General features: G+C 37.9%; 2 protein-coding genes across 4 annotated transcripts in view; one reads left to right on the plus strand and one right to left on the minus strand.

Annotated features, from left to right (window-relative positions):
* CUNH2orf49 (chromosome unknown C2orf49 homolog) lies at positions 1-14468 on the plus strand. Its single transcript, XM_042809864.1, has 4 exons — positions 1-131; positions 2121-2287; positions 7484-7856; positions 10997-14468. Exons 1-4 carry the CDS (start codon positions 3-5, stop codon positions 11051-11053), a joined length of 726 nt encoding a protein of 241 aa, XP_042665798.1. The 5' UTR covers positions 1-2; the 3' UTR covers positions 11054-14468.
* The window catches only part of FHL2 (four and a half LIM domains 2), a 26411-nt gene continuing 19030 nt past the window's right edge, over positions 14322-21702 (minus strand). For all 3 annotated transcript variants that reach the window (XM_042809863.1, XM_042809862.1, XM_042809861.1), the window contains 4 exons: positions 20808-20982; positions 18337-18506; positions 16684-16870; positions 14322-15205 (listed from right to left, as the gene is read on the minus strand). In XM_042809863.1, the coding sequence (XP_042665797.1) occupies positions 15054-15205; positions 16684-16870; positions 18337-18506; positions 20808-20982 (684 nt within the window). In that variant the 3' untranslated portion in view covers positions 14322-15053. The remainder of the gene's footprint in view (positions 15206-16683; positions 16871-18336; positions 18507-20807; positions 20983-21702) is intronic.

Below are 21702 nucleotides of genomic sequence, written 5' to 3' on the forward strand. Positions count from 1 at the left end.
AGATGGCGGTTCAGGGAAGGGGTCGGGTGGGTGGTGGTAAGGAGGAGTGTGTGTCGGGGCGTTCGGATTCGGAGCTGTTGCTGCACCCGGAACTGCTCTCGGAGGAGTTCCTGCTGCTTACTCTGGAGCAGGTGTGCCTGAGTATCACCCGAATGCGGGGCGGGGTGGGAGGGAGGTAGCCCTGACTCTTCCTTGGGGGAGGGAGGCCTCCGGCCCCGAGAGTTGTTGTGTAGGATGAATACTTGCTTAAAAAAGGGTGTGCAGCCTGTGAGCTATCCATGTGTTTTCAGAAGGCTCAGTTTGAACATTATCATAGCTACTGGAGACCAGTAATCCAAATTGATACGTCTGTGAAGCAGCACTTGCATATGGTGACACTACCTGTGAAGAGATGGCTTTTTCTCTCTCAAAATTGGTACATGCACCCTATGTAATCAATTAAGTTAATTTTTAAGTGTACCTAATTGAAAAATTTGAGTCTGAAAGTGAACTATAGCCTATCTTGAATATGTGAAGTTTCAGTGGATGTAATTTTGAGTTCTACAAGTTTGAGGTGAGTGAAGCAATAGTCATCTAAGGCTTCTGTATGAGCTTGCTGAATTTTTGTGTACTCTTGAGTCATAGAATATCCTGAGTTGGAAGTGATCCACCAGGATCATTGAGTCTGACTCCTGGTTCTTGAACATGTACTTTATGTGCGCAGGAGTGTAAAGATTTTAGGCCTGTATTAGAAGTCATAAAACGTTATTAAAACCAGTGGTAGCAGAGATTTGACCTGTTACTGATGAAGTCGGTGTTTTTTTTTCTTTTAATAAATTCAATAGAAGACACCAAACACTTGTTTTCACACCCCTTTGTATGAGTAGAGAGAAGATTGGTTTTCTCTTATAACTGCCAGTTACTAGGAATCTCTCTTATCACCTTACATGTAGGGAACTGGGGAAGCAGAGCTCTCCATCTGGGAGTTTGAACTGCATTATGCTTCAGTTGCCTGGTTTTTGGAAATATTAAAGAGAGCTCCAGTGCTGTAGTTGGATTCAGGGTGGCACATTCAGGTGTGTAAAAATCTCAGTTATTAACTCTAGGTCTATAGCTTACTTTCTCTTGTATAACTATTCACTAGGGAAAAAATTATAGAGTTCACATAATGATTGTCTGTGGGGATTTCCTGTGCGGGGGAAGATACTGAACTGCCCAGCGCTGGTCACAGCTGGGTCTGATTGTCTGACAGTAGTGAAAGCAACACATCGTGTACCAGAACTTCAATCAGTAGCATGTGATACTGCTCGAATGTTCTTCACACTGGGTGGCAGCGTCTGGGGAAGCAGAAGGCACAGTGAGTGTGGTGGAGTAGACAGATGAGCACGCAGAGGAAAATGAATCCTCCATGAAAAACTGAAGTTCTTGGGGATGTGACTGGGAACCACTCTTAAAAAGACTCTCTGTGCAGTGCCTAGGTATGCCTCTGAGAGGGCTCCAAACTGTGGAGAACCAAGATGAGAGAAAGGAATGCTCTAAGTAAACTGTGTCCTATAGAGAAAAAGATCCATAATAGGTCAGTGGAAAATGCATAAGGAGTAAGAGATAATGGTCATTAGACAGAGGCTTAGGAAATGCTTCTTTCCTAGTCTCAACTTTTCTTATTTCCACTGTGGATCACACTTGACCCTCCTGGATCTTTCCATAAGTCAGTAGGAAGTGCAGGACATGGGGATTAGCATGTGAGGGTTTCTTTTTATGAAAGTTAGCTGATCTTTTCATGTGTGTTTTCATATGTGTTCTTCTCTGTCTCCTTTTGTGTGCTCTGTCCTAGTGGCTGCTTCTTTTTGTTAGAAGTATTTGAGCAGAAGTGCTGTGTTCTTTTCTGGTTGTCTGAAGCTTTGGTGTGCAGTGGGTTGTTTTCATCATTTTCAGAGTTGTCTGGAAATGGCTGTCATTGGCCCAGTGCAGTTTATGGCCTCCCACATAGTTCCTCCCTGGAGCACTGTCACTTCTTAGACCCCAGTGTATTGGTCTTAAACTGCTTCAGAATGACTTCTGAATTATGACATTTTGCCATTATACTGCTAGTGCTTTGAATTTGTCATAACAACAGTTGTTTTTTGTTCTGCTCCCCACAGAAGAATATATTGATCAAAAATGATGTAAAGATGGACAAAGATGGGCTTACAGATCTCTATATTCAACATGCCATTCCCCTGCCTCAGCGTGACTTACCAAAAAGTAGATGGGGGAAAATGATGGAAAAGAAAAGACAGCAAAATGAGTCAAAAAGTGAGAATAAAAGGTAATTTAACATACAGTGGGTTAAGTTGGAGAATTTGAAGAAATGCATTTAATTTGCTTTTTATCAGTCTGATGATTACCACTTGTACAGGTTTTGAATGTTGTTAGAGTTTATAAAGAATGCTGTTAGATCTTCTGTGTCAGAAATGTTAGATTCTGCTACTGTGATACTGGGGAAAAGGGAAAGATTGTTTTGTGTCATCTGAATGTTGTTTATGATAACTAGTTAACTTGCTTTTTCTGGGTACGTTTCAAAATACTTTCTAAAGAGCAGAAAAATAAAGAAAAAAATACATTATTTGCTCCACCTTTTAAGGTGAATGGTGTTTAACACAAATATGCCAGAAACATATTTAACTTTGACTGCTCACTGAACAGAATTGGTCTGCTGAATCAGGAAGGTATGCTGCAGCAGTTTTGTGTGTCCAGTTCAAAATGAGCATGATCTTCCTGAAAGAACCATTCTGCCTTACATGTAAAACCATTTTTTATATCTGATCAGAAAGCAAAATCTTCTCAGATGTATAACTGATTTTTTTTCTCCCCACAGCCTTTTGCTTTGATGCGATATGTATGGGTGGGAGTTTGATTTAATTCTGTCAACAAATGCTAAAGGAAAGGTGGATGTAAATTCTTCTAATACATTTATATAGTATTATAGCTTGTTAAATGCACGAGTCTGCTTTATCCTTACTGAAGTTTCTAAGAAGGAAGAGCTAGATAAATTCTGGCAAGTGAATATTTTTTCTTAAAGCAATGGCTAGGGTACTAAATTGTCTTTTGGTATTTTTTCCTTTTTTTTTTTCCTTCATGTGCATAAAAGTTCTGTTTGTAGCTTGTGTGACTTGAAGATAAAAGCATGAAGTGACATTTCAAATAACGAGACACCATTGTTGTGCTAAAATAGGTGGAAAAGAATTTTTTATCAAAGCAGTAAAAATAGCAGCCTGGATGTTTTTGAGAGAAGGAGGCCGTGATTATTTTTAGACGGGAGCAATGGCTTCTTCCTCATGTCTTATGTAGAGTAAGTTTAGGAACTGTTATTTCAGTGCACTAAAACTAATTTAGTATTTTCTGGGAAAATAATCTGTGAAATTAGCTGTGTTTAATCTGTTGATCCCCTTTTCTTTACTAATGGCCATTAGTATTTAACACCTGGATTTCCAAGCTTCGTCTTTTACTGTGATGTTAGACATTAACATCTTCTGGCAGTTGCTACTTTTGCTTGTATTATGTCTTACTTGAAAGTATATTGGCAAAGCACTACCTTAAGTAGTTAAGCAGATCTTACTGCTAGCATTACTAACTTCAGAGAACTGGAAACAGAATTTCAGCACTTTGGGTAAATAAAAGCTGCACAGAGAAAGCTTTGGTTCTGCTGTATACGTAGCAGGAATCAAGGAAATCCAGTCGTCTTTTTGGATGCTACAAGACATAAGATAGGCTTTTTCTTATAGCTGTGTTCATAGCTTAAAGAGAATTGATATGATGTGCCAAGTAGACCTTGGCATTCTTGTTTTTAAATACAAAACAAATTCCCTAGATATTCCGAGGCTGTAAGTTAAGTGCTAGTCAAAGATACTAAGTAAATGTGCTGTTAGCTCAGTTTGAAACTCAGACAAGCTGACTAAATAACAGGAGCTTTCTGTTGCATTCCTCTGTGGAAAGTACTACTTTTCATAGTGTGCTAGGATTAATATGGGGCTTGGGGATTTGATCAGCAGAGTTTAGTGTGTGTGTGGTTGTATATCTCTAGTTGCAGTGGATGGGAGGCCAAAACACTAATAATTTTAACTGAAACTTAATACTGCATTGCATTTATTTAGACTGATGGTGATGACACATCCTAAAAGATTTTTTTGTTTATCAGCTGAGCTGCAGTATCATGTTATACCTCAATAGCATAATCAGATATGAGATCATAGCTTGTATGTCTTATTGCTGAATGCGCAGGCAGTCATACTGAATAAGAACGAGTGCATTTTCTCCAACTTAAAACATCTCAGAAAGCTTTTGAGTGTTCAGGGACAGTTAATTTTGTAGAAAAGCCTGTGTGATCATCTTGATTGCTGGAAGGAAGAGAATGGCCTGAATCTCATGATGTAGATGTAGTTCCTGAAGCATAACGGAGTCTGAAGAATCTCACCCACAAACTCTCAGTCTGTGGGAGCCCTGTTTCCATACATGCTCAGGCCTTTGGCTCATTATTCTTTCTTAATAGTGTAAAGGCCACTTTGGCATCCTCTGAGAACTGCTAATGAAATGCAAATACTGAGTTCAGTGTATAACGTGGCACTTAGGACCAGTCCTAAAAACATCAGTGGAAGAGGTGATCACCTGCCTGTTTTGTTAACTTAGGATAATACATGGGGTAAACTTGGGAGTTAAACCTACACTTCTCATTGATTTTAGGGTACTGCCTTAAGTACCAGACTGGGTTAGACAATAATAGAAGCGTTTTTTATTAAATTCTCCTCACAGGCAGGAGTTGCTCATCTTGATTATGCGAGTGAGCTGAGTAATCATGTGAAGCTCAGATTGCTCATGCAGAGGAGTTTTTGCTTCCTGTAGTGAAGCTGGTGTTCTTTAACATGAACTAGGTAACAAACAGCAGGTTTAGGGCATGCTCACCATTCAGCCTGGCTTGCAGAGTGTTTAGAGCACTTCTCCAGAATGTAGATGTACGTTAAAATTGAGGTTTCACAGAATGTCTTGCAGAAGAGGACAGGATCTTAGAATGATTCTTTTCAGCTGTTAGCTAAATTCAGTATCCTTCCTCTGAAGAGTGAGGGCTAGTATGAGTCCTGCTCTGAGGCTTTTAAGCTTCCTGTACTTCATGTATAGAAATGAATGTCACACCTGAGGTTCTGTGTCTTTTCCATGAGCCACACATCTCAAAATTAGATGTGACAGTTCTTGATGGTACAGTGTTCATTTCTGTTTTAGAATTTGTCTAAAGCATTTCTCTGGGAATGTTTTCAGTATTGCAGCATGTGGTTATCTGTACAAATTCTACAATTGTAAAATTCAGTTTAGGAACAATAACAATCCTGCTAGAATTGCAGTTAGTTCCCGATTTATTAGTCTTCAAACTTAAATAACAAAAAAAAAAGACAAAAAACTCAGTGGGGAGGATGCTTTTAAGTTGACTGAAGAAAGGTGACTGAAAAAGGTGTAACATACCTTATTTCGCATAGTTTGTAGCAAATTTTTGGATAAAGCCAAAGTGAGCAAAACGTTTTTAAAGTACGTATTGGCTTTTTAGACTTCTTGAGTGAAATCACGCTCCTTAATTTAACAGATGAGTTAACTACTGCTGCTGTTTCAGTGAAACCTTATCCATGGGTAGTTAATGCTCCTGGCCTTGGAAACTAATCACGTTCTTTAGAAGCTGTCCTAGAAACCACATTTAGCCTGGATAGCACATCTAGCAAAGTATTGTCTGATCTCTTAACAAATGTACCAAATGAAATTAAGGTCTCTCTTTGTCTCAAGTTCTGGGAACCTGATGAATAGAAAAGAGGAGGATTGTGTGATGTGTATCATTGTGAAGACAATGTAGAAGCAAATCTGAGGATTTGGGCTTTGAGACTCTGAACTGTTACTCCTTTCTTTCTTTTAAGAGGCTGCAGATTGTGACAAACTGTACAAGATATTTGTAATTTCTTATTTTGATGTGACATTTATATGCACCTACTGATCCAGTGTTTCAAATCAAACAAGTCTCTACGTGTGGCTTCTTTTAAAGTCTGTTGAGATACCTAATGTTGATACTATCAAAGGTACAAACTACTGAATGTATTCCATTGTTGAAAATGCTGTAGTCCAAGTTTTATTCTTCTGTTTAGTGTGAGATGTCTGAACACTAAGTGCATACTGAAAACTGAAGTTTCTAAATAGGAATATCATAACTCAGTAGTGGTTTTTTAAATTTGTTAGATATGCAGTTTATCTTTGCTGTTCTAAAGCAATGCATTTTTTAATCTCTAAATTTATGTAGAGTACATGTGATAGAATTGTGGGTTGCTATTTTTTTTTCTTTTTGCCAGTCAGGATGTTTTCTGATACTAACTACTGTTTTGATGTTAGTTTGATAGTATTTCTTTTTCTTTCTCTAATTAGTTTTTAAAAAACTGGCCAGCCCTGACTAGATATAGGCCTAAAGACACAAATTATTTGAGAGGTGGTAAGTTAGCTTAGGAATCCTGCTCAACAGTTTATTCCAAAAAGATGTATGCTTTTTTAATTAATGATTTTGTTCCTTATCTCATACTTGTTTATTGTTTTTGTCTGTCTTAACACTGTGGTGTTGAACAATTGAGGAATCAGGAAGATTTATAAACATCAGAATATTAGACCCTGTTCTTGTTGTTCTTGGCTCACACTTTCTCAAATACCTTTTGAGATATTACTTAACACAGATTTTCTCTTGTTATTCTGGAATAGCTACAGTGGGATAGGGGTGCACTCTTAGAGTGTACTACTGTAGTTGTCTACCTAGGAAGCTACTCACACAACCCTCTTTGACTTTCTTTCTGTTTTATCCTCCTCCCACACCATTCCCTTCTATTTTAGAAGCAATTCCTATTGCTAAAATTTCATAGAGTGGCTTAGAAGGGACCTCAAGGATCATCAAGCTCCAACCCCCCTGCTACATGCAGGGCCACCAACCTCTACATTAAATACTAGACCAGTTTATAATCAATGAATGTATGGATGTTATAATTGTGAAACATACCAGAGAGTGTTTGGCTAAGCAGTTGTTATACCAAAAGAGAATAGATAGAATGCTTACCCATATCCTGGGCTCACTATGAAAGTCCAGAAGAGATCCTTTCCTTCTGGTAGTCAGCTCTTACATGGGTCTAGGAGAAATGGAGCCAGGCTCCACCCCTTCTGGCAGCACAGGTGAATTGCCTTACCTGTGCTCCCATAGCTGACTCAGTGCTTGCCTCAGGTGATCAATCAGAGGTTCAGACCATGATTCAGCAGTTCCCATACAACCAGGCTACCCAGGGCCCCATCCCACCTGGCCTTGAATTTGGAGCAGCTAAGAGTTTAAGATCATTATTTTGGGATGCGTTATTATTTATTGTATTAGGTAAGATGCTTTTGTTTTTACTCCTCGTGTCTTGGGTCTGCTACTTTTAAAACATCTGACTTGTGTTTCTGACAGTTCTACAATTTGCATTTTCAGTGTTACAGCGGTGGAAGGATTAAGGAAACGGCCATTAATTGTTTTTGATGGCAGTTCAACGAGCACAAGCATAAAGGTGAAGAAGACAGAGAACGGAGCTACTGATCGCCTAAAGCCTCCCCCAGCTGGAAGCATCACTAATACTGTGAGGAGATTATCGGCTCCTTCAAATGCCTCCACATACATTTCAGCCTCCAGTTTATCAGAGGACGCTAAGCTGGAAGTGAGGAATAATGAGGCAAAGCAGAACAGTATTTCAAAGACTAATAGCAGTGTATTGGTTAGTCTGAAGACACACCCTTTATCTCCAGTAGCAGGAACTACTGTTGTGAAGTTAAAGAGATCTGTTCCAAGGGATGAATCTGATTTGCCGGTATGTATGGTCAGTGTTTTGTTTCACAGTTTATCGAAACTTGAAGGGGCCAAAGGTGGCCCCTTGCAAAAGCTTCCAGGGTTATTTTGTGTAATAGCAGAATATTTACAAACAGGTGAAGGAGTTGCTGGTTTGGGAGAGAGAGAAGGAAAGGAAATGGAGCTCTTGTTCATGGGAAGATTCTGTATTAAAGTCAGCTCTGTAGAAAGCACGCATGTCTTTGTAAAATTAATAGGTAATATGTAAGGTATTGCTGATGACAGAATCAAACAAAGCAAACAAGATAATCATATTGTAAGTATTACAGAACAGCATGATCGTGCTGGTCTGGTTTTTGTGGTCGGGAAGAAAAAAGTGTAACGATAACATTTGTAAAAATCACACTTGAATGACTGAGTAGGACAAGCTTTAATTTGTCAAAGTGGAGGAGGAGATGTTGCAGGGACTGAAGTGAGATGCTGTAAGCTGTAGAATGTATCCTTGAAGGAAGAAAGCCATCTGTTTTAAATCTCACATAGGAATTGGCAAGTGAGAGGCAGGAATTAGACAAGAAGATCTGGAGAGTTGCCTAGATTGTGGGATGAGAACAACATACCGTGTTAGTTGAATGAGAAGTCAAAAGTTGAGTGTTCGAGCCTTGGTGATCTTAATTGGGTACCTGGTTTCCTATAAGACATGTTGATGTCTTGAAGAAAAGGCTGCTGTTCTGGAGTAAGAGACTGAGCTGTTCATCATAAAGGTAAAAGTTACCTTGATTCTGCGTGTTAGATTTAGCTGCAAAGAAGTTTGAAGTAGAAAAGAGTCCTGTACTATGGGTGGAGCAGAGTGAGGCTAATAAGCTGAAGAGATGAAAGGAGAACAAGGGAAGGGTATGTGACTTCAGAAGGGCATACTTTTGAAAATGTAAGGATTGGCATACTGAATATGGCTGTAAGTTGAGCAGGGAGATGCAGCAGTAGTCTTGAATTTTGGTGTAACTGTTATCAGTCTAAGAACCTGTTGGTGAGCAAGGAGCAGTGCAAAATAACATAGCACAGCACCCCTTTGAGATGTGCTGCAAGGTAGGGATGAGTCTTCTGTTTGTGTTGTGTCACTTCATGATGCAAACAAATTAATGCAAGGGGTTTTTCATATTTTTACTGAAAGAAGGAATACTTGGAATAAGTCCAAGCTTCAAGGGAGAAAATAGATATCTGATCTCAACTGAGCTGCAGGGGGAGCTTTAGAAATACAGTGTGCAGTTATTGCCTTGTACAAAGGTTTCTGTTCATCTGTTTAAATTCTTATATGAGGAATGCAAGAAGTATATTTGCTACATAATTTGATAGGTTCCATCAGTCTTCTGTTAAACATCAGTACGTAAACACACTGCTATCTCCTGTGCTTTGGCCACAACAACCCCAGGCAACACTGCAGGCTTGGGGCAGAGTGGCTGGATGACTGTGTATTGGAAATGGACCTCAGGATATTGGTCAGTGCTTGGCTTAACATGAACCAGTAGTGTGGTAGGAAGGCCAAAGGCATTCTGGCTTGTATCAGAATTAGTTTTGCCAGCAGGAACAGGGAAGTGATCATCCCTCTGTACTCAGCCCTGGTGAGGCTGCACCTCCAGTACTGTGTTTAGTTTTTGGACCCCTCACTACAAGAGAAACTCAAGACTCTGGAGTGTGTCCAGAGAAGAGCAGCAAAGCTGTGAGAGGTGTGGAGCACAGGCCTTATGAGTAGTGGCTGAGGGAACTGGGATTGTTTGGTCTGGAGAAGGGGAGGATCACGGGAGACCAAGAAATGTTTAGATGTTGTACTAAGGGACATGATATAGTGGGGACTATTGATGATAGGTGGACAGTTGGATTGGATGATCTTGAAGGTCTTTTCCAACCTTGATGATTCAATGATTCTATTCTGAAAGACAGCTTTAACACCTTTTACAAGAATAATGACTGTGGCCTTAATCAGCTTTATGCTGGAGGGGCTTGTTTCCTACTACCAACATCACCAGCCCTCTGATACGTACCTTTCTTAGCCTGTTCAAGTTCAGTAAAGTTCTGTTACATCCTTTGGTCAAGCCTTCTCAGTCAAAGGTGTTTGAAGATAGGCAAATGTGTCAAATTGATTCTACTTTATGGTAGAATGTGATATTAAGTAGGAGGTAATGCAGGAAGGGAATCAAAATGTTTGGCCAGTGGTTGCAGAGTGCAAAACGTGCCATATTTTTAGTATAATGAAGATTGCTTTTTCAATGAAATGATTTCTTTTTTTTTTTTTCAATTGTTATTTATTCTGCCAAGAAAAACTGAAGTTCTCATGCAGAATAGTATGGAGATATCCTTCTGATTTTTGAGTTCTGATTATCTACAACCTCTCAGGTTTTGAGACTCATAGCTGTCAACTCTTAAGGAGAAGAGAGATCTATGGATCATGTCAAAACTAGTGTGTTTCAGGATGTTCTGAATAAATCTCTTTTCTCTTCTTGTTAGAACTATTAAAACTGTAATTTCTCAGACTTCTTTCTTCTTTTAGATGGCGAAGGGTATTTGCTTCACACTTAACATTAACTTCAAAGTAGAAAACTTGGAGATTTTTCTGGGAGGGGCCCTGGAAAGATGAATTCATCTCAGGCTTTAGCAATTACTTCATGCTCTTAGACAGATTATTACAAAGGAAAACATACTTCTTTTCCTGATGTTTACTATTTGACAGAAGTGAGCTGATTTTCTAGTTCTGTGTTGATTTATTTCCCCTTATATTTTCTAATGTGTTTTAAGATGACAATTTGAAATAACTTCAGATGTATGTTTTAAACCTCTACTTTGTACCTGTTAGTAAAATGCATAATTTTCCAAACGAGGTATTTATGCATAATTAATTTAAGGATTAAGGAAAAGCAGAAGGTGTGCTTGATCTGCATGTAGTTAAACTGCATGTAGTTAAACTCGTCTCCTCTGGAGGTACTGTGATATTAACTTTCTCCACAAGATGGCAGTAGAAAGCTGCTGAAGTAGCCTGTATCTGAGTATGTTAATAATTAGTGCTAATTTTGAACGTTGCAAATTAATTACTAATGTTTACTTAGTGCAGTACATCTAAGAATACTTGTGTAAAGACATCTAAGAATACTTGTGTACTTTCTTCTTTTGCAGAATGACCTAAAGCCTACAGAAGCAAAAAAGAAAATCCAGCATGTTACATGGCCATGAATCAGCTAGTGGTGCTCAAAACATAAATGTTACTCCCATATTTTCAAACAGATAAGTCATATTTCAGCAATTTAGGTACACTTCTTTTTAAACCTTGCAGGGATTCAGATTGCTGTGAAGTTTTAACAAATTTAAAAGTTCCCTCTTGTAAATCTGAAGTCATTATCACCAGTCACCTTAAGAGCGTCTGCTATTTTAAACCAAGTAATTTATTCCCTCTTTAAAAGATAGTGATATTACGATATACTAAACCCTCCACTTTTGTTTTTCAAGATTATTATAGTTCATCTCCTGCACATCCCTACAGGTCACACACATAAATACTCTTTCTTGTTTTATTTTGTTTTCAGTAAGGTTCACTTTTTGTTCCAGTTCTGGGTAAGTAGTTAAAACAGTTATTGAGATTCAAGGGATCCCATGAGTGTTCTTGATTACAAAAAAGATATTTCATTTAGATGAGAAAACTAAATGTTCTGCTAGTAAGATAGTTTGAAACAACTTTCCTTTTTGTTGAATAGAATATGAGTGTAGTGCAAGTTAGGTTGGTAATAAGAGATGAACTATTTAACAGCATTACTTCAAATTGAAGTTTCTCTTACTGACTTATGAAATAAATGCACAGATGGTAATATGATATTAAATTGTCTGATAGGAATCTTTGAGAGGAAGTAGCGAGTGAATTAGTGCCATGTTATCTTATACACAAAGGCATATTTTACACATGTGGAAGTGTAAAAATGTGCCGATAAAGCAAATTTGCTTGTTTTCCTGGATACAGTCATGTTGGTAAAATATGGGGAAAACTTATGGAATGCATACTAGTGCTTTCTCAACTTAGTAACAGTTGGAGAGGGATTGGGTCAGGAAGACAAAGAAGTACCTTGAGAGCATTAGTATATGTAGGTGCACATTTTTCTCCCTAATTCTTTTATTCCTTTTCTTTCCTGTGGTTGTTTAAGGTGGATACTGGTTTTCTATGAAACTTGAGATTACATCTGGATCAATTGGTAGTGCTCTCGTAAGGCAGGAATCAAGTTGATGCAACTTTTTTATTAAATCTCTGTGGCTCAGGGCGAAGCCCATCTAGATCCATTTTAGATGTGGACAGTAAATAACAGTAATCCTTCCAGATTTAGTAAAACAAAAAATCCACTTCTGAATCCTCTTAACTCACTAAAAGATGCTGTCAGTAGTGACCTGAGAACTTGTTTACATTTTTTTAGATTGGTTAGTGTTAAAACCAAAAACTGTAGCTTAATTCATTACTGACAGTTCTCCATTCAGTTACAACATAAAAGGCACTTCTTGAATGCTGTAAAATGGTAAGAATGTGTGTATTTTGAAATTGTGTGCTGTTTCCCTTTTACTAAACACTTGTGCATTTTTTTTGTACTTGAGTACAGCAAACTTTAACGTAATACACATTTTGTATGTAAAGAGTTGTCTTTTAAGTAGCCTTATCCTATTTAAATAAATTCAATTAAAAGCAAACTAAGCAGTTCTGACTTGTTTTTATGAAGCAATTAGGCCACTTCATTTTATACAATTATATTTCAGTGGACTTCAAGTGAATAGAATTTGAAGCTCACAGTAGCTTGTAGAAGGCTTTGTTGGAATTTTAGCAGCAGTTGGTATCATGTGAAGTGCTGATCCTTGCACTAATGTAGCTGAAGGGAATTCTGTTTTGTGGGTGGCTTCTTAGTTGGAATCTAGGTTATATTTTGTCGTAGTTCCAGTTGGTAGAAGAGTGTATGTGTGTGTGTGTTAGTGTGTGATTTGCAGAACTACTGGAATGCTATCCTGATGCTGTTAGTGCATGGTCATAGTCATGGGTAAAGCTAAAATGCTTCCCAGTCTTGCCGTGTTTCACCTACCTTTCCTTAAAGCCAGGATCATTCTAATTTCTGTAGTCTGGGAGGCAGGGTGCAAGCCATGCTTTTCTTACTGTACTACACTACTTCCCTGGATGATAGCAGTCCTTCTCTTAGCAAAGTACTAGAGCAGAGTTGCAGTGTGCTGGGGATTGTCAGGACCCCAGAGGAGAGTAATTGAGGTAGGTGGTCTTGTGCTTCGGAAGGTATGGATATGAAAAGGATTTTTCTGGCTCTTCTTTACTGCAACTTTAATTGTAGAATGAAATGACAGAAGGACAGATTTTAGTCATTATTTAATGAGATTGGATTAGCAGGATATGCCCTTCAAAAATGTCAGATAGCAAAGTTCTTCAAACTATACTAATAGTTCTTCAAACTATACTAATCTGATCCAAAACATCTATTTATCTTATTGAAATACTGACAGAGGAATGGCCTGTGACTGCTTGATGCTTGGTACTAAGAAAAAGAAAAAAAAACATCAAATTCAAGAGTGGCAGCAAGAATTAGAAGCAAAATTACCTTGCACAGTTAGGTACAGAGTAAGTGCAGGCCTAATTCTGCTTTCCATGTGTGAAGATCACGGAATCACAGAATGATTTGTGTTGGAAGGACCCTTAAAGACCATACAATTTCAACCCCCTGCTGTGGAGAGGGACATCTTCCACTGGATAGGTTACCTGTGGCCATGTCCATCCTGGCCTCATCCATCCACCTCCAACAAAGCTTCTCTGGGCAATCTGCTCAGTGCCTCACCACCCTCATAGGAAAGAAAGATTCCTGTTGGAAGAATGGTGTTACTTTCCTCCTCTTCTGTGAAATAAATTCCATGCGAAAGGTGTACTGGGCTTGTGCTTTGCAGAATTTGACCATGTTCCTTGAAGTGTGCTTTGGGAAGATGGTTATCATCCAACAACTGTTTTCCTCTTAATTTTATTGCCTTTGTAGCAGATACATAGCAGAGATGATGCTACAGCAAATGATTTTACGTATTGCTGTACAATAATAAAATTAAAACATACCCTAAAGTAGAAGTTAAACTTGTGACTTTCATAAAGATAAATGTTGTTTTAATTGTTTTAACCTTGGTTGCTGAAAAGAGTATTTTGGTTTTGAATTTAAAGCCTATGAACATGCTTTAATCAGCTGCACTCAAATCAATATGTTCACATAGTTTAGTTCTGCTAATAACTCTCCCAGTGACTGCAATTAGTAGAAGACTGATGTATCAGCAAGGCCTGTGTGAGGATTGTTTAGCACCACAATTTCCTAGCAAGTTGAGTGTGCAAAAGAAGTTTGTGTATGTGTGGCTCTTACATTGTGTTTTGTAAGACTGTGAAAGCATTCTATTTGTAAATATCCAGTATGTAAATGCAGTTAAACCACGGTAACAGTTTTGTTTTAACTTTTGACTTTTATTTTTAAAAATACAATGTGCAGTGTAATGTTGACTAAATGTAATACTGACACTGTCGATCAGAACTGTACTTCACACAATGATCAGCTAGTCATGCAATAAAATACATATCTGTTATGAAGCACTCCCACTTCAACTGTTTTATCATTCTCTTTAACATTGCACAAAGCCTTGTACTTTAAAAAAACACCCTCTATGTCTGTAGTCTTTCTACATACTTGACAGCACACACTAGTCACATAGCTCAAGAACACTGAGGTGAGACCACAGCCTTATTGAAGTTGAATGCTGTTTGCCACTGATTTCAATAGGCTAGGGGCTTCACCCTGAATATCCATCTGTGAATTTATTGCCTGTGGCCACTGTAATCCTTGAACTGTATCACTTGCTCATAACTTAAATCAAATGCTTAATCTGGAATATTTAGTGGAGGAAAAAAAAGTGTATTATGTCAGTGACACCCAAATGGCTTTACAGCTCAGCTTTTGCGTTAGTTTTGGTTAGCTATAGAAATCTTAAACACCATCCTGCTACTAGAGTTTCCAAAGTTGTTTTCCTTCTATACTTGTAGAGTTTGAAATTCATAAGAAGGTTAAGTGATGTTAATAGTACAGCAAAACACAAAAGGGCAAAGCTAGTTTTGTGTGTTTCGGACTATGAATTGCAAGCACAGCATTCTTCCTCTCTTCCCTGTTTCTTGTTTTGAGCTTTAGATATCCTTCCCACATTCAGGGCAGAGGATGTCATCCCTTTCTGTAAGGAAGCCACGACCTACTAATGAGAGAGAACACTTCTTGCAATTAAAGCAATCATTGTGCCACTGCCGCTCTTCAAATGAGATGTACTTGGTTCCTCCCAGACCTGTTCAAAAACAGAAGAAGTTCTGTTACCAGAAGAGAAGAGCCATTACATGATGCTCCTTCAGATTCTACTTCTGGATGGTTACAGACATCTGACAGAGTAGTGAAAAAATATTGTTGTATCAAATCTATTCTGTTTGTTGCTGTGTGAATATTGCCACCTTATTCTTGAATGAGTAGGATTTTCATCATTAAGTAGTTCTGCTGCTTTTAGCTGAGTTGGTGAACTGGGTTGTTAGTACTTTGGGTTGTGGCAGAAATAAGCTTTAAATGTAGAGATGGCTCAGCTCTTAGCTTGCAGCCAAAGAAAAGGAAAGCGATTGCCTCTGAACTACAGGAGAATGGTGGTCATTTACAGAATATTTGTGGTGTCAGAGTAAGTTAATTTTGTTTTGTAAAAATGCATTGAGATCATTAGAAATGAAGTCTGGGCAGATTGTGTAATGACTTGATTCATAGATTTCAAGGAGGAGTGCTTCAAGAAAAGTAGGTTATCAAAAATAATTCAGAAGTGTGAGGCTGTGGAGGTTATCATACGGGATATAGGAATTTTACAGAATAAAAGAGAAGAGGGGCAATTTTCTCTTATAGTGGTAATTATTTAACTATAGAAATTATAAGCAATTTGAGCATGATGAATTAGAATTGACTAGCTGAAAGTCAGTAAAAGGATTTCATAGAACATATCACTTAATGAGAGGGTTTTTTGCTTTGCATTTAGTAGCAACAATTTTGGGGAAAAAGAAAACAGCATGTGAAAGAAAGACATTTCTCTTGAATATCAGTCCTCTTGTGAATGGGTAATAATAAGAAAGGTGTTATGCAGTGACATTTCCAGGAGATATACAAGCAGGCATACGTTAGTGTGGGGCAGAACAGAAGTAACAGGAGAGAGAATGGTTCAGAATCAACATAGATATGCAATCTTGGTGTTAAATGCTGATTAGGTGATTTTGAGTAGGTGATTTTAAGTGTTTCAAATGTAAAGAATGACTGCTTACGGCTTTAGAGTACTGTTATAGTGGAAAGCAGTATGTAAAAGCATTGAGATTCTCAGTTGCTGTCCTGAAAAATCAGGAAAGAAGTATGCTATGCAGCAGTGAAAGGTGTAAGCTGGTTAAATGTTGCTGGCTGAGAGACTGTTGTTACTGAGGTCAGCGTTCCCTCATGAGCACAAGTGAAGTGATTTACAGGACATGGATATATTCCACCGCATGCAGAAATGTCACTGTGTGTCCACTGTTTTTCATACAAGCGAGGTGAAATGGAAATGGAACAAACTTCAGCTTAAGGACTTCTTTCACATCTTTTTGTTAAGGCAATTGGATGGCATCATGAGTATTTCAGTTCACAGTTCCTGGCCTGTGTAGTGTCTCCATTCTCTCAAGCTAGTCGGAATGAATTACTGAACCATTATTAATATTAGATGCAGTTCAATGGAGAAAACAATAATAAAGTGACTCTCCGTGAGAGACCTACCACTGATTGGGTTTGTGCATCCAGCACACTTTTTGGCATAGAGATTGCAGAAGCAACTCAGGCAATACGCAAACTCATCCCGGGAGGTAAAGCGTTGTCCGGACAACTGCTTCTTGCATCCAGTGCAGACAAAGCACTCCTTATGCCAAGGCTGCTCCCGGTAAGTCACACCTCCTGTAGTGATAGCCTGTTTTATGGAAAGTAAGACAGAAAGTATTATTTTGAGAGTGGCAGATTTTCATCTTCATTTGGTAAAGGGGAAGGTTGATGAGGTTTTTGTGGCTAGGAGGAGGGAAAGAAGACTTAATGGCAGCAAAATCATCATTTTGTCTGGAGTTAACCTTGAGAAGAGTGTGCGAATGATTCATTATAATTTCCCAATTTATACAAAGGAGCCTCATACTAAAAGTACTTTATTTTCTGAATTCTTTATAATTTCAGTCTAAATTGCCCTCTTTATTTTTAAAGCTGGTCTCCTTTGTAGGTGATTCTTTCATGTGCTGTGAGACAAATATGTGCTTGTTCACCTGTCCCATTCTTCACAATGGAAAAACCACCTTCAGTTCTTGCTAATTCCCTTGACAACAACTGCTTTATTTCAAATTTTACCTGAAATCTTTGCTTTCTGCTTCTATGGATTTTGTCTGGGCTTTTTCCTCTTATGATACCTTGTTCCCCGATGTTAGACAAAAGAAACATTTCTTGTTCTTGCAAGTGTTTCTCAGAAAGCTGTAAAACCAGTTTAATTTTTCTTCCTATCTTCACTAAAGGGAGATTCCCTGGGAAGTCAGCCTTGTATACAAACATGCAATCCAATATGTGTGTTCATCTGTCTTTGCCTCTTTTCTGTGTATGAAGTCTGCTCTGAAAGTAATGCAATCTGGAGTACGTGGCAGACATAAAAAGTTTTGGTAATATAAGCAGAAGTGATGGCTGGAAGCATGCAGAAGGTAAAACAAAACATGGAAGAAACTATTGGAAGGAGGGTTAAAACTACGGATATATCCACACTTAAAACCTATGCGTATATTGATAGGAAATTGGTATTTGTTGGTTCTGTGAACTATGAGATGACTTTTTAAAATCTACTATTATTAATAGGAAGGAATACTGAAAGTCTTACTTTTGTCTGAATTGAATTTAGGAAATACACAAATGAATGATCTTGAGCCTGGAAAGTTACATTCTCTAGCATACTGAGCTTACTAGTTCTTATGTCAGGAGCAGCATTTGCATTGTGTAAAATTAACTTTTCCATCTTCAACTTCATTAAAATATTTAAAAAAATAAAATCTGTGTTAGCTCATCTCCCTTTCAGTTGAAATGTTTGGGTGTATGGTATGTGTTGGATTACATTGGAGATAGGAGGTTATTCCAATGCAGATGGGTTTTTTTGCTTGTTTGCTTTCCAAAACAAATCCTCTGTAGGCTTTTGATGTAAAGGTATCTTTAACCTTGAGTAAGAATTCTCACTGAAGTAACTTTTGTGCCTGGTGTAGAATAGGAGTTTCAACTCCTATTCTCCTCATCTCTAAAACTCCACTGAATCGTTAACAGAGAAAAATGTTGGGTTTTTTTTCTTCACATAATTGGACTTAAAATGTGATGGAGTTCAATCCCCAACATTATAGGTAAATAAAACAAGAACACTACCTTCTTGCACTGGACGCACTGCATGGCAAACTGCTTTTCATAGCAGGGAACACAAAAGTTCTGATTGTCTTTAGGAATGAAACTCTTTGTCCCAATTGGTTGCTGGCAGCGGTAGCAGATAAAGCACGTCTCGTGCCAGCTGTTGCCTTTGTATTCCATCTTCCGAGTACCTGTAATGAGACCAGAAAATAAACTGAATTTATGGCTGAGGCTAATGCAATTTGTAACTTTTGTTTACATGACAGCTGGCTGTTGGAAAACAAGTAGTACAGCTATGAGAGAGTGGCTTTGTGTGGCATTGGGTGAGTTTTTGGAGAGTAAGTTGTTCTCCTCCTAAAAAGAAGAGAGGCATTTTCTGCTAATAACATTTACTGCTTTGGCCACTTTTTAGTGGACTGACATGATTTTCAGTGATTAGAAAGCTGAGGAGGTGATAATGTATTGGCTAATTATAAAGAATAGTAATAACTCCTCTGCAGGATGAAGTTTTCCCAATCTCCCTTTCTCAATATTAATTCTTCGTTTACTAGTAGTGTAATTTCATTTTTTTTCTTCAGTCTCGTTAAATTGTGCCCAGAGGCATACTTTAAGATTTTATTTTTTTTAAAGACTGGCTTGTGCATCATTAACCATTTCTCTGCCCGTTTCTTACATACTCAAATATTTCTGATCCATTTTATTAATGGACACCTTTTAAGAATTATGCCTTCTGTGTGCTGGTTATTTTTTGTCTGGCACCAAAAGGAACAGACGAGTTAGTCCTTGAAAGAATGACATCCTGAGAAAAGATGAAAGATGTGGACATATTTTCTTTGGATTGTGTAGAATTGTATTTCCACATTTTTTAGCTGTTCTCTATTTTTGGGATTGTGTTATTACTAAAACAGAAGGCAAGAGGAATCCTGTTTATTAGTTGCTCATTTTGATGTTGATGGGAATTCAGTTTGCAGAAGAACTGAAAGATCAAGCTTGTAATTGCTTAGCATTTAATAAGCTCGTCATTAAAATGCTTTATAAAATCAAGGGTATCTTGAGTAATCTGCTGAAAACCATGTGGTAGTTGCAAAGGTTTGTAAAAATTGGTTTATTCTGTTTTGAATTGAAAGAGAAGAAGGGACTCTGAGTCACTGAATCCCAATTCCATTATTACCTGTCAGTCTGTAACTTGTATAATAGACAGAGTTCTGTTCTGTAAGTGAGTTCTTACAGGACTGAATTCATTGATCAAAACTTGAAAAAAATATTTTTCAGCTTTAAAATTAGCACTGTTCTTAGATGTCAATTTTTCATGCTGTATCGGAAAAAACAGAGGCACATGCAATAATAAAGATGCTTGTACACAATCATAATCATTATGTTGGAAGGACCTCTCAGATCATATATATATTGGAGCTATGAGATATGGTTTAGTAGCTTGTGGTACTGGGAATGGGAGGGTGGTTGGACTAGATGATCTTGCAGGTCATTTCCAACCTTGTGATTCTATGATCATCTAGCCCAGCCATCAACCCCCTCACTGTGCCCGCTAACCATGTTCCTTTCATTTTAGGAATGAATATGTCCATCTGCTTTTACATATCTCCGTTGTTTCTTATTTATATGTCTCCATCAAGCCCTCATTTTTATCAAAACATCTTAGATACACAAAGTGGTGTTTTCCAGCTTTTGTCAAAGATAACAACAGCCAAGGAAAAAATTACTGAAAGAAAGCAACTAGCAGTCATTGTGAAGTGTACTTTTGGATTCTTCAAATTGCCTTCTATTTTTTATTTCTGAAACCAATATTTCTTCCAATTTAAGCCCTCAAATAATGACCCATGTCAATCAAAAGACAAGCGCTTTAGTATTGTCATGAGTAAATGAGGCTTTACCAATCCAAATATTACCAATCTATACCTACAACTTTCTGCTTCCAGCACTGGTTTTATGGGATACCTGACTTGAAAGAGAAGGTAGCTCTTTCCTATTTCTTTATACCTTTCAGCTCAAGAAGACCTTAGAAGTATTTTGACCAATTATTGACTTTTATTGAAGAATCTAAATTTTGGCTGTTTATGTAAAAGCATATGACATGAATTAAGTAAATTTAAACTTGTGAACTTCCTCTGATATTCAAGCATGAGGAGCCAATTGAGAAGCTGGGACTGGACAGATGAGTTGCCCAGCTATCAATAGCCTTTTAATAAATACTTATGTAGAAAATTATAGATCTCATGAACAAAAATGCTAAATTAAATAGATGCTAGCTTTCAAGAGAAACCTTTGTGTATATCAATTCTGTCAAGATCCACTCTGAAAACTGTGGGTTCTGATTACAGGGATAACTTAGAAAGCATCATCAGCCGTGTTTTAGGAAGTTCACCAGGATTCAGCAGAGAAGGTTAAGGAAAAATGTTTGTCACTAATGTTGCAGAGATTAGGCTTGATATTAAACCTGATCTTTCCTCCGCCCCAAAAGTCAGTATCCTGACCTGGCATGATAGTCTTCTTGCACTCATTACATTTGGAAGAGTATTCATTGGAGTAGCAATCAGTACAAAGTAGGTGTTCCTCTTTTGCAGCGAAAGGCTTGTCCACCAATGAATTCTTGCACTGGAAGCAGTGGAAGCAGGTTTCATGCCAGTGGCGGTCCTTGTAAGACAGATCCTGTAGAAATTAAAAACCACGGAATAAACAGAATGAATGGTTTGCACAGATGGAAGTTCAGGGAATGCAAACATGCAGATCTGAATCAGACAGAAAGTAAGGCTAATTTGCATGGCTCAGGAAAATGGCGTTGTGATGCAGGTGAGCCTGTTTTACTGCGGTTGCCAAAAGTAGCTGATGACAACCATCAGTCTGCTTTCAATTCCAGGTCAACTGAATTCAATTTCAGTTCAGCAGAGGAACAACCAGTTTCATTTAGGTACTTCCTTCGAGGATGAAGTCCTGGTTTTGATCCAGATCAGATCTTGTTAACTGTAGAGATATAATGGACTTCCTAAACCTTTCTTAGTTATTGCCAATTTCTAGGTCATCTTGTAGTTTCTTGTTATCCTTTTTTCAGTCACATTTGGATGGTTTGCCAGGTTTAAACCAAGGGTGAAATTGGCCTGATGCTTGTTTCTTTGTGTGCATGCTGGAATTAGTTTTTAACCAAGTCTTGTGCTTCATTTTATATATGTTTCAAATGAGAATCGGATGCCTTGATGGTGATTGAACACTCTGGAAGATGAGAGACCGTTGTGTACCTGCAGCAACTGATCCAGAGTACCCTTAACCAAGGAATTAACACCTTGGAACACATAGGTTATTTGAAATATCTCCCTTTTAAATATAAAAATATTTAATTAATACTTGTATTAATTAAAACAAAGTTACAACAAA

The sequence above is a fragment of the Centrocercus urophasianus genome, unplaced genomic scaffold (assembly GCF_019232065.1).
Source record: "Centrocercus urophasianus isolate 14NV4802_14NV808 unplaced genomic scaffold, USGS_Curo_1.0 seq_12, whole genome shotgun sequence".
Taxonomy (NCBI): domain Eukaryota; kingdom Metazoa; phylum Chordata; class Aves; order Galliformes; family Phasianidae; genus Centrocercus; species Centrocercus urophasianus.